Below are 12,014 nucleotides of genomic sequence, written 5' to 3'. Positions count from 1 at the left end.
TACTCAGGATGTCTGATGAGACGCGCGTGTCGTTCCTCCTAAGTGAGCACAGGCATGAGTGGACTCAGAGCTTCCTCCCTGGACAGAGCCAGGCAAAGCCTTCCTTCACCTGACATTTCTGAGCAGCAGACCCACCATCTCCTAATGCAGTTCTGCTGCAGTGGATGCAGTAATGTGTTTAAACTGTGAGATGGCAGTGGGCGGGGCGGGCTATGCATAACATTCCTAAGTAATTTATGTATACGAGTTAAAAAAGAACGTAAGGTTTGAGGCCAATATCTGCCTGGGTTCCAATTCCCCCTCAGCTTATTACTAACTGTGTGGCTGTGGACAACTTATACAACTGCTCTGAGAGTAATTTATCAAATGGGGCTAAGCGTTCTGGAAGGGAAGGGGTGCAGGGCATGAAAAGAGATGATCTGACTTGGGTGGCTGTCCATCTACCTGTCCCAACGCCGGGTCTTAGTGGTTGTGAACATGTGCTGTCTTATTCATCCCAAAGCAGCTTTGGGATGCAGCTCAAGGCAGTGGTTTCTAAGGCTGGCATGTGATAAAATTTTCACCAGCTAAGACAGAGTGACAAAAGTAAAGACCATTTAGTGTGTGCTCCTTCTGGCTGGAACACTCCGTATCATACACACACTCAAACATACACATATACACCCACACACAGACACACACACACTTACACAACACATACACAGATACTCACACCCACCTGAATAATTTCTCTGCGTGTCCTACAGCTTAACTCAAGTATCGCTTCCTCAGAAAAGCCTTCTCTTACCCCAGACGAGATTAGGTACCTCACTTATGTGCTTTTATACCTTTTGATTTTCCTTCATTTCCTTGTCACAGTTTATACTTACACGCTTGTGTGATGATTTGATTGTCTGTCTTAGGGTGACCAGGTGTCCCTTTGCCTGGAACTGATGGATTTTCCAGGATATGGGACTTTCAGTGCTAAAACTGGGAGAATCCTGGCCAAACCTGAAGGATTGGTCCCCCTTGTCTGCCTTGCTGTCAAGACAGCATGCTCCAGTGGGCAGGACTGTGCTCTTTGGGCCACCATTTATCCCCAGGAACTGCTACAGACTTGGATCACAAGAGGAACTCAGGAAACGTCTGTTGATCCCGTAAGGAAATGAGTGGATATGTCCATGCGAGCTGAACTGTCTTTTCTTGCAGAAGCCTGTCTTTTTTCCTGAAATTATTCCTCCTATTTTAGGTGTCAAATGTCCCCTTTTTTAATAAATTATCTCTATTTGGGACAAAATTTAAAGTTGACAGTGTTGCGTAGTTTCCTTGCCTTCTCTCACCTCCTTCCCGTTTGGGGGTGGGAAATCCTAGTGGTTTGAGGACACTCACTAGTTTACTGAAAAGGGAAATGGCATAGTTTGAGTCAGGACGTTTAAGGAAGGTTTGTCCCTGTGCTAAAATGCTGTGCTATCCATTTCATGAGGGCAGAAGTGATGGATATTCAGTTTGTTTCCATATCCTAGGACCCGCCGCAGTACCGAGCATGCAATAAGGGCTGAATAAATCTTTGTAGGATGAATGAATGAAGAGATTCTCTGCCCCCCCTCAAGACATGCAGGAGTGGACCTGGAGTACCAACTCCATTCCCCTCCTCCCCCGACTTACCCTTCCACACCCCCAGACAGGACCTCAGCATCCATCGCACTGGATGAGTGAGTCGCGTGTTCCATCCCAGATGAGTGAACACAGGGTCCCTCCCTGCCAGTCTGGGCTCATCTCTTGATATGCCTTCCAACACCTAAAGCGGCTTTCATGGTCTGCTACAAAAAAACCGTTGTAGCTTCTTGAATACTAAGAGCACCCCTGTCTCATCTCCCCAGCTCTGTTCAAGCTGTTCTCTTTGCCTGGAATGCCTGTCCCATTTCATCTGCTGAATCTTATAGTCTAAGCTGATGTCCCACTCTGTAAGAAGCCGCCTCTGGCCCATTTCACTCCTCATCCCGGGTACCCTTCCACAGCAGTCTGCATTTTGTCTCTACCATCCCATGGGCCACACTGTATTCTATTTGCCTGTTTACTTGTCTAGCTCCCATCTGGGTGGGGGCTTCTTGAACACAAGAACTCTTTTTCTGATTCATCCCTGTGTCCCCGGCACCCAGTAGAGGGGGATGACAAGCTCTTAGGTGGCTAGTAAGTATTTGCAGAAGGAAGGGAATGTATCTTTTACCTATTGCCACAAAAATGCCTGGGAACAAACACATACCAAATCTTAGTGACATACAATAAGACATGTATTTTTGTTCACAAGTCTGACAGTCGGCTGGGCTGTTCTGGTGACCTGGGCTTGTTGGCTGCCAAGCAACTAAGAGGATTTGCTGATCTTGTTTGGCTCTCACACTGAGAAATCACCTGTGGCCGCTAGGCTGACGCAGCTCCCTTGTGCCCAGCTGGCCGGCCTGGGCCTGTTCTCGTGGCAGGAGCAGTAGAGGCGCACGGGCCTCTTGAGGCCTAGGCCTGGAAAACTGGCACAGCCTCACTGCCACCTCACTCTGTTGGCCAAAACAAGTCATAAGGCTGACCCAAATTCAAGGGGTCGGGAACAGACCCACTTCCCAGTATGAGGAGCTGCAAAGCCGTGCTGCAAAAGAGGTGGGCGCGGCGGGGGGGGCGGATGGAAAATGGGGAGCATTTCTACAGTCGGTCTCCCACAGAGAGGGAACCAGCAAGGAAGCGTCACTTTCTTTCCAAAATGATCTTTTTTGCTACCCTGCCTGACATCTAAATGAATTTATCCGAAAGGTTTCCAAAGATGGAAGTGACTTCCCCACTGAAGAAGGTATTTAGTAAGAAGCTGCATTCCATGGTTGTAGAGACATCAGATGCGAAGAGGATGAGGTTCCTTCTAGCAGTGAGCCACTGTTTTTCACCCGTGTTGCCCCTTCCTTTCCAGATCAGCAGAGATCCGATATTTGTACCAGGAGTCTGGGGCCCTTACTTCTCAGCCATGGTCCCTGGGTTCTGGCTGAATGAAGGTGGTCAGAGTGTTACTGGAAAATTGGTAAGTTGACCCTTTCTCAGTGTGGTCTTTGATGTTTTTACCACCTTGACTAGCTCGTTTTGTCACACTACCCATACACACGGTATCCAGATTTCCAGTCTCCTAAATCAGAAGAATTCTCTTTCTCCTAGTGTACAGCCTAATGTGCGATGCATGCGCAGTATGTGCTTGCCAAATGACTAAATGTTGGTCCGGGAAGTGGTGGCTGCCTCTCTTCTCCCCTGTCTCTCACACGACAGTCCATAGCACTTGGAACAGTTCAGGTAGTTTTCTGGGCACGTCATGCCCTTTGTTGCCTCCAGTCCCACACACGTCCCTGTCACTGGGAGTGCCCTGCTCACAGCTTCCCCACGGCTCATGTCATTCCCGGCCTCTATGCCTCTGTATGTGCTTCTGGCCTTGTTCAGAGACTTCTTTACCACCTGGATGGTTTCACTTGTCCTGTAAGACACAACACCAGTTCTTATCCCATTGTATTATTCTTATTGGCTTACTAATCTGTCTTTTCCAGAAATCTATGAGCCTCTTACAGGCAAAGGCCATATCATACTTCTCTTTGTATCCAGCTCAGTGCCTGGTTCATAGAAGGTGCTTGATGAAAGTTTGTTGAATTCATGGGGTTGTGGAATCAGGAAGACAAAAGATCCATATGCATGAGATGAGTACTGCGCCAGAGGCACAAGGCACGGAGCTGGCACAGAGCGACCACAGGAAGCTCTTTGCAGGAGAGAAGGCATTGGTGCTAAGCCTTAAAAGAGAAATAGAGACAAACCAGGCAAAGAAGCAGAGGAGTACTCTTCTAGGCAGGAGAACTGGTATAGCAACAAAGACATGGGAGTGAAAAACAACAAGGCATATTTGAGGGTAATTGCAAATAGTCCAGAATTTCAGCTATGGCACAAACTGTCCTTAGAAGAATGACTTACAAAAAAAGCTAGAGAGATGGGCAGGAACCACATCATAAGAATTCCCTGTGAGCATGCTCAGGAAATGAACTTTGCTGGCAGACCAAGACCAAGAGGAACCGGTGCGAAATTGGAACAGCAGACGGACATAGTCAGATCTCAGTTGTAAATGACTCTGGCTGGCAGCAGTGAGGAGTGCCTGCAGGCACGTGCTGGAAGCAGGGAGACTGGTTTTAGGAGGCTAATCCACGGACAAAAAGCCGAGTGCTTGCCTGAGCACGGTGGCAATGCTGACTGAAAACTGAGGTGTAAAGGTCAGCGGGCCTCAGAGGGACTGGCGGGCAAAGGACAGTGAGACCCAGGCTCGGTTACCCAGCCGCACATTTACTATGTTATGTTGCGAGGACAGTGAGACCCAGGCTCAATTACCCAGCTGCACATTTACTATGTTATGTTGCGAGGACAGAGAGACCCAGGCTCGGTTACCCAGCTGCACATTTACTATGTTATGTTGAAAGCATCTGTTTATGGTCTGATTCCCCTACCAGCTCTTCTAAATGTTAAGCCAAATTAAAAGTGATCTGATCCAAAGCTGGATGTGGATGCACATAATCATTACTTTCCACTTCTTAGTGTATTGCTACTTTATTCTTAGCTGCCTCAGTTCTCTTTCACAGTCGCTGGAAGCGCAGTAGATGGCTGGCTTCAAAGAGCGTGTTCTGTGCCTTTGCTCCTGTGCCAGGCCACAGAGATGGAGGAAAGGAGTTAGACTGCCATGAGTCCCTGGCTTTAAGGAGCTCACTGTCTAGTAAGGAAGCTCAGTGAGTATAAAATAAATAACATCTGATTGGTCTTAATAACCAGTGCTAGAAAAGTTGAGAAGTAAGACATCATTGTGTACCTAAGGTGGTGTGGGACTGGAGTTTACATTCTCCTGTTTAAACTAGTGTCATGTATTTACACAACTGTCAACTTAAATATCCATTCCCTTTCTGTGACACATTGAAAATCCACTCCTGCAATACAGCCTTTTTCAACTCCACATCATGGTATTGTCACTCTTAGTAGACCCAGAACTCACCGAGGACACAACCCAGAGGCTATGTTTGTTTGTGTGTTCGTTTGTTTTTGTGAGGCAGTTTGGCTCTGAGCTAGCATCTGTGCCAGTCCTCCTCCATTTTGTACATGGGACGCTGCCACAGCGTGGCTTGATGAGCAGTGTGTAGGTCCGCACCCGGGGTCTGAACCTGCGAACCCCAGACTGCCACAGCAGAGTGCTCAAACTTAACTGCTGTGCCACTGGGCCGGCCCCAATCTGAGGCTTTTTAGCAAGAATAATGATCCAGTAAGCCAACTCTTTGTTCAGGGTGCATTGTCCATCGACAGGTTTTCAGAGACTTAAGTATGCACATTAAACATCTCTGTCAGTCTGGAAATGCTTTTGGCTCAAAGTTTGCTCTGTTGCTATGGATGTAAGCTGTCTCTGCCCAAACATTTTGACATACCTTTGTGGACAAGAATTGGTTATGCCTGTTTCCTGAACTTAAATTTATATTAAAAACGTGACTTCTTTTTTGCTATTAACAAAATCTTCATTATAGTCCACTATGGTTTTCGACAAGAGTCGTGAAAATTGTTGGGTAATTGATTTTGCACCACCAACCAATCCAGCTGCGTGCGGAGCTCCAGTTTGGGCAACTCTACACATATAGTTTCACTGGACATGTGGTTGAGACGTGATTGGCCCATGGGTCACAGAGTGAAATCTTAGGAAATCTAAAAGCTAGCGTATTTGGCAAAATCTAAATCAAGAACAAAATAGACTATCCAATAAAGTGTCAGTCCAGAGAGGCCAAGCAAAGAGAAAGAAACCGCCTAGAAAATGAGAATAACAATAACGACAAGATAATAACAATAATAATTGCCCCTTAGTGAGTATGTTTTCCTATGGGAAGGATTTATATACATAGTCTTGTTAATCCTTGAATAATATTCATAATAATCACAATGCCTAATATCTACTTTGAAGACTTATTTCCCAATCTCCATTCCAAGAGCCTTTCATGTACTGTCTCATTTAATCCTCTGAAAACCCCCATGAGATAGGTACAGCTATTATTATCCGTATTTTCCAGCTGGGTCACGGAAACCCAGGGTAGTAAGCACAGCCTGGAGAGAAGACTGGTGCGTTGTCAATAGCCATGGTTCCTTTGCCCTTCAACTTTCCTTTCCGTTTACTTATTTTCATTTATTCTTTCGAGAATTCTGAGCTCTGGTTTCACAACATGCTGTCATATAGGATGCCATAAGAGGGAGGTCCATCTTTTTTGTTCTTTGTTTCATATGCACATCTTCTCTCATATGCCACGTCTGCAAGTGTCTGCTCCATTATTACCTTGTCCATAGTCTGTTCTAAACACGCATCATAGATACACCATCTGAAGCAGGAGAGAAGAGAAAGGAGATGAAAAAGGAAGTAAAGGAGGGGAAACGAGAGAAAAAAAGAAAAGAAACAAAAATTATCTGAACTCTAGATTTGAAAAATAGATACTTTGTCTCATTTTTCCAGTTAAATACAGATCTTCTATCACAAAGCAAATACTTCGTTTCAAGTATGTGAATAGATTGGTCCTTAAAAAATGTCCATCTGGTTAACTTGAGGATGAAGAAGATGGGGTGGAATGTGTCTGGCTCTGCAGCCCCCGCACTTTCATCTGGTTGAGATTTGGGCTTGTTTTCCACTCATTCCAGGCTTGTGCCTCTGAGACGCGTTTCCTCTGAGAAGGGCACATACGCCCTCCCATGGGTGACTGACTTCAGTTCACCAGCACCCAACAAAGACTGGCACATGCTTGTTGATAATCTCTCCAGGATAGCTGTGCAAAAGACCATGCTTTTTGCCCAGATTTTTCCACAGAATACCGATTCCTGCAGGCACTGCATCCGGATGCTGCAGCTCATTTCCAGCCGGAACTTAGCCATCCCTCTCTCCAAGAACTCTTGTCTGTCTTCCTTGAAGTCATTTTTATTGGGATTAGCATTGGGTATGGAGGCCGAGACACATTCCCGAGCTGCCCCTGTGATGGCATTGGCTTTCTGGGATCACTGGACTTGGGTGGGGGGAGGGGGATGGTGGGTAGCTTTGAATTTCTCAAGCCCAGAATTTAAATTTGAACTTGAGCCACAGGGTCACAATGTAGCAAGTCACTTTGTGCTTCTGGAACTTTAGGATTTGTGCACTGAATGCCTCTCTGCCTCCTCCTTTATCGCCAATACTGCTCAGCCTGGGGCTGGCCTCAGGAGGACGTCGGTGCTCTGTCAGTGGGGCATGAGGCACTCACAGTGCACGGCGCTGCCCAGGTTGTGCAGACAGTGATGTCGTCCCTTCAGTCACTCACTCATGCAGTTGCTCTGGGCCAGGCAGGAATATTGTCAAGTGATTCCTGTCCTCTAGTAGCTTTTCATCCAATGGGAAAGTGGGATATAGAGCTGATCATTATAATTTATTGTAGCACATAAAGTTGCTTGCACTACCCTGCAGCCTACTGGGGGTATCTGTTATGTGCCAAGCGCTTTTGGCACTACTTTAGTAAGATTCCATTTTCCGTCTGGTCTGCACAGCGTGTCTGTGTGGTCTGTGCTGTTGTGTCAGTTTTACTAGCGAACAAATAGGCTCAGAGCAGTGAGGTAGCCTGGTGAAGGTCTCACGGTTCTAAGTGGGAGAGCCTTGATTCAAACCCAAGTTAGCTACCAGAAGCCCTGGATCTTTCCAGAGCTGGACCTGACTTTTGTGGAGCTGCATTTCTGACCTTTTCTTATAGTCCTCCTGTAGACTCCTGGAGGAGAGGTTATTGTCAGTTAGTGTGACTTTCTCTTCAAGTATTTTGAAGCAAATGCAGTTGACGGCTTTGGAAGGCCCTGGAGAGAAACGCACGTGTGTCAGTAACTGATAGGCTCTCCGTGTAGACTTTGGTGTGTCCCCAGCATTTCACTTGGCTGACTGCACCGACTTCATGGATACAAAGGCCAGCGCTGCAGGAGCCAGAGCCGCAGCGTTCCCCATCCTGCCCGGGCTCCACTGTGTTCTTGTATACCCTGCTGGACTCCTTCACAGCTTCCCAATTACATTCTTGCTTCTCATCTTTCCCCCTCTAACCCCCATGTCTCAGTGAGGCCAGGCTGCTATCACGAAGTACCGTAGACAACGGAAATTTATTTCTCGCAGTTCTAGAGGATGGACGCCCAAGATCCGGGCGCCAGTGTGCTGAGGTTCTGGTGAGCGCCCTCTTCCGAATTGCAGAGGGCCAGCTTCTCCTCGTGTCTTCACATGGCAGAACGGGAGGACTCTGGGCTCCTTAGACCCTTGTAAGGACACTAATCTCATTTGTGAGGGCTCCACCTTCATGACCTAATCACCTCCCTAAGTGCCATCACGCTGGTGGTTAAGGTTTCAGTGTATGAATTTGGGGGGGCACACTCAGTCCACAACACCCTCTCTAAAGATTGCGGCTAAAGCAGTCTTTCTAAAACTTAGACGTGACCCTGTCAATCTTGATAGCTCTCCAATTCTCTCTAAACTCTTTGGGGTGACGTTTATTTAGACAACCAGTATTTATGGAGTGCCTACTCTGTTCAAGGTACTGTTCTGAGTAAGAAAAAGGCAGTGAATAATAATAATGGGGCCTCTCAGTCCCCCATCCAAAGATCTGTCCCCTTATCAAACTTACATTCTAACAAGAGGAGACAAGAAATACACAATAATGTGTAAAAGATAAAACAATAAATAAATAAATTTTATTTTATGGTTTAAGTTGTTAAAACTAATAGAAGATGAAATCTTGTGCGTTCAGGTGAGCAATTTGCAATTTTAAATAAGGCAGTCAGAGATCTCATTGATGTGATGTTCAAACAACGAGCAAGGGAAGAGAGTCAGCCATTTGGAAACCTGGAGGAAGGACGTACCGTGCCAAGGGAGTACCCAGTGCAAAGATGCTGTGGGCTTTGCTGGCCTAGGGTATTAAAGAAATAGCAAGGAGTCCATGTGGATGGAGCATAGTGAACCAAATGAGAGTTGTAGGGAATAAGTTCAAAGAGGTAATGGGGGCTATATTACTGGCCACTGTAAGGATTTTGGCTTTTACTCTGAGTGAAATGGGAAGCCACTGGAGAGTAACGAGGACAGGAGAGAGATGATATGACTTAGGTTTTTAAAAAATCATTCTGGCTGCTACCTGCTCCGTTGGGGATAAATTTGAGTGGGAGTCGGGGAGATGCAAGCAGGGAGACCAGAAACAGGCTATTGCAGTAATCCAGCAGAGAGATGAGGATGACAGCAGAGGAACTGGTAAAAACTGGTCAGATTTTTAGATATATTTTGAAGGCAGAGCCAACAGGATTTCCTGATGGATTGGCTGTGAAATGTGCGAAAAAGAGAGAGGTCAAGGTTTGCGAAGGATAGCACTGCTATCAATGGAGAAGATGGATTAGATGACAAGGAGGCAGCAGGAGGAAGGAGTCAAGAATTGCTCCCAGTTTTCTCACTGTAGTAACTGATACACTCCCTAAGTTGATCCTTCATTGTGTGTCTTCATCTTGGTAAAAAGCGCCATCATTTATATCTTTATAAAAGCCAGAAAATTAGGATTAATTCTTGGCTCCTGCTTTTCCCTCTCTGCCCACATCCAATCCATCAAAAAAGTCCTATTAATTCTAACTCCAAAATGTATATCACCAATCCACCTATTTTTCTTCATGTTCCCTCCCAGCACCATTGGCCAAAGCACCATCATCTCTGTCCAGGTCTCTGTAAAGTGCATCTGTGTACACAGCATATAGTCAGGTCTTGCTTTTCTGTAGTCAGAATTTCTGATTTTTACTTAGGATGTTTTAAGTCTCTACATTTAGTGTAGAGATAAATATGGTTGGATTTAGGTCTTCCATTTTGCTATTTGTTTTCTGTGGCCATTCTGTTTTTTCTTTCTCTGTCTCTTTTCTGCCATTTTTGGGATTAATTGGATATTTTTCCATTTTCAGAATTCCATTTTAATTTCCCTGTTTGTTTTTTAGGCATCAGTATTTGCGTTCTTTTTTAAATAATTTCTTTAGGAATTACAATAAATATTCTAAACTTTTCAGTCTACTTAGAGTGCATATAGTATAACTTCATGTAAAATATAAAAAGAATTCACCTTCTAAGTTCCACCTATCCCCACCCCCAGCTCTTTATGCTGTACTTGTAATGTGCGTGATATCTACATATGCTGTATACCCAATAATACAATCGTTGTTGTGTTATTGGCTTTAAATAGTGTATTAGTCTTCTCAGGATGCCGTTACAAGGTCCCACAGACTGGGGTGGCTGAAACAATAGACATTTCTTTTCTTACAGTTTTGGAGGCTAGAAGTCCATGGTCAAGTGCTGGCAAATTCAGTTTCTGGTGAGAGCTCTCTTCCTGGCTTGTAGACAGCAGCCTTCTCACTGTGTCCTCACGTGGCCCTTCCTAGATGCCTGCAGGGAGAGAGCGAGCTTTGGTGACCTTTCCTCTTCTTCTAGGGACACCGATTCTATCAGATTAGGGCCCCACCCTTATCTCCTCACGTCACCTTAGTTACCTCCCTAAAGTCTCCATCTCCAAATGCAGTCACAGGGGGCTGGGGCTTCAGCATCTGAATTTTGGGAGGAGGCAATTCAGTCTACAACAAACAGTCACACCTATTTGAAAGAAATTCTGAGAAACAAGCATAATCTTTTCTATTTACCTACGTATTTTACCATTTCCATTGTTTTTTCTTTCTTTCTAAAATTTCAATTTCCATTGGGTATTTCCCTTCGGCCTGAAGAACTTCCTTTAGCATTTCTTCCAGGTCTACTGTCAAAAAAACAGCTTTCTTTTTTTTAAAATAAATTTATTTTACCTTCTATCTTGAAGGGTATTTTTTCTCAATGTAGAGTTCTTGGTTGACAGGGCTTTTTTCCCTTTCAGCACTTCCGATGTCACTGTATTGTGTCCCAGCACCATCGTGTGTACTGTTCTTCTCCTGTGCACAGTGTCTTATATTTCTCTGACCACTGTCAAGATTCTCTCTTAACCTTTGGTTTTGTTGTAGTGTGCCCAGATGTGACGCTCTTTGGATTAATCCTTCTCCCAGGTTTGCCAAATTTCTTGAATTTGTAAATTGCTGTCTTTCACTAAGTTTGGAAAATGTTCAGCATTTATTCATTTAAATATCTTTTCTGCAACATTTGCTTTTATTCCTCCTACTGTGACTCCAATTACACATATTTGAGAACTTTGTCTACTGTCCCACATGCTGCTGAGGGATTCTGTTTTATTCTCAATATTTATCTCTTTCTCTCCTTTTCTCTCTTTCAATTAGATACTCTTTATTGGTCTGTTTTCAAGTTTATCGACTCTTTTGTTTGTCATCTCCAATCAGCTGAGGGGCCCATCCACTAAATATTTATTTCAGATGTTGTATTTATCAATACTAGAATTTCTATTTTTTAATAGTTTATTTCTTTGCTATTTCCTATCTGTTTATTAATTAGGAGAATATTATCCTTTGTATCCTTAAGCATTGTTAAACTACTGAACTCTTCTACTTCTAGCATCTGTGTCATCTCTGAGTCATTGTGCACTAAATGGCTTTTCTCTGAAGTGTGGGTTCCATTTTCCTGTTTCTCCATATGTCTAATAATTTTGGGTCACATCTTGAACATTGTGATTGATATATTGTAGAGACACTGGATGACTTTTTTTTCTCTGAAGAATATGGTTTTTGTTTGTTTTTAAGGGGTAGTTTATTTGGCTGAATTCAAAGTCCAAGTTTTGTCTCTCCTGTGATGAGCACCTACTGAAATCTCTGCTGAGTTCTTTCAGCTGTAGCTGGACTACTTATAATGTATTTCAGAGGACACCCAGGGATTAGAGCAGTGTTTGAATGCATAGTGTTGAGCTCCCTTTCTATGTCTCTCTCCTCACTGATCTCCCCCCACCCCTTACTTTCTAGCTGCTATGGTTGCCTTGAACTCTGATCTCTCATTTTCTAACTAGGAAGGCTGCATATTTCTA

The 12,014-nt window shown here is 44.6% G+C and overlaps 1 protein-coding gene across 34 annotated transcripts in view; it reads left to right on the top strand.

The window, feature by feature from the left end:
- FGGY (FGGY carbohydrate kinase domain containing) overlaps nucleotides 1-12,014 on the top strand; it is a 377,460-nt gene that overhangs the window by 243,742 nt on the left and 121,704 nt on the right. For all 34 annotated transcript variants that reach the window (XM_070259847.1, XM_070259854.1, XM_070259850.1 and 31 more), the window contains one exon: nucleotides 2,930-3,037. In XM_070259847.1, coding sequence (XP_070115948.1) covers nucleotides 2,930-3,037 — 108 coding nt within the window. The remainder of the gene's footprint in view (nucleotides 1-2,929; nucleotides 3,038-12,014) is intronic.

This window comes from Equus caballus, chromosome 2, assembly GCF_041296265.1.
Source record: "Equus caballus isolate H_3958 breed thoroughbred chromosome 2, TB-T2T, whole genome shotgun sequence".
Taxonomy (NCBI): domain Eukaryota; kingdom Metazoa; phylum Chordata; class Mammalia; order Perissodactyla; family Equidae; genus Equus; species Equus caballus.
The sequence above is the reverse complement of the archived record's forward strand: the minus strand, read 5'-3'. Positions and strand labels throughout refer to the sequence as shown.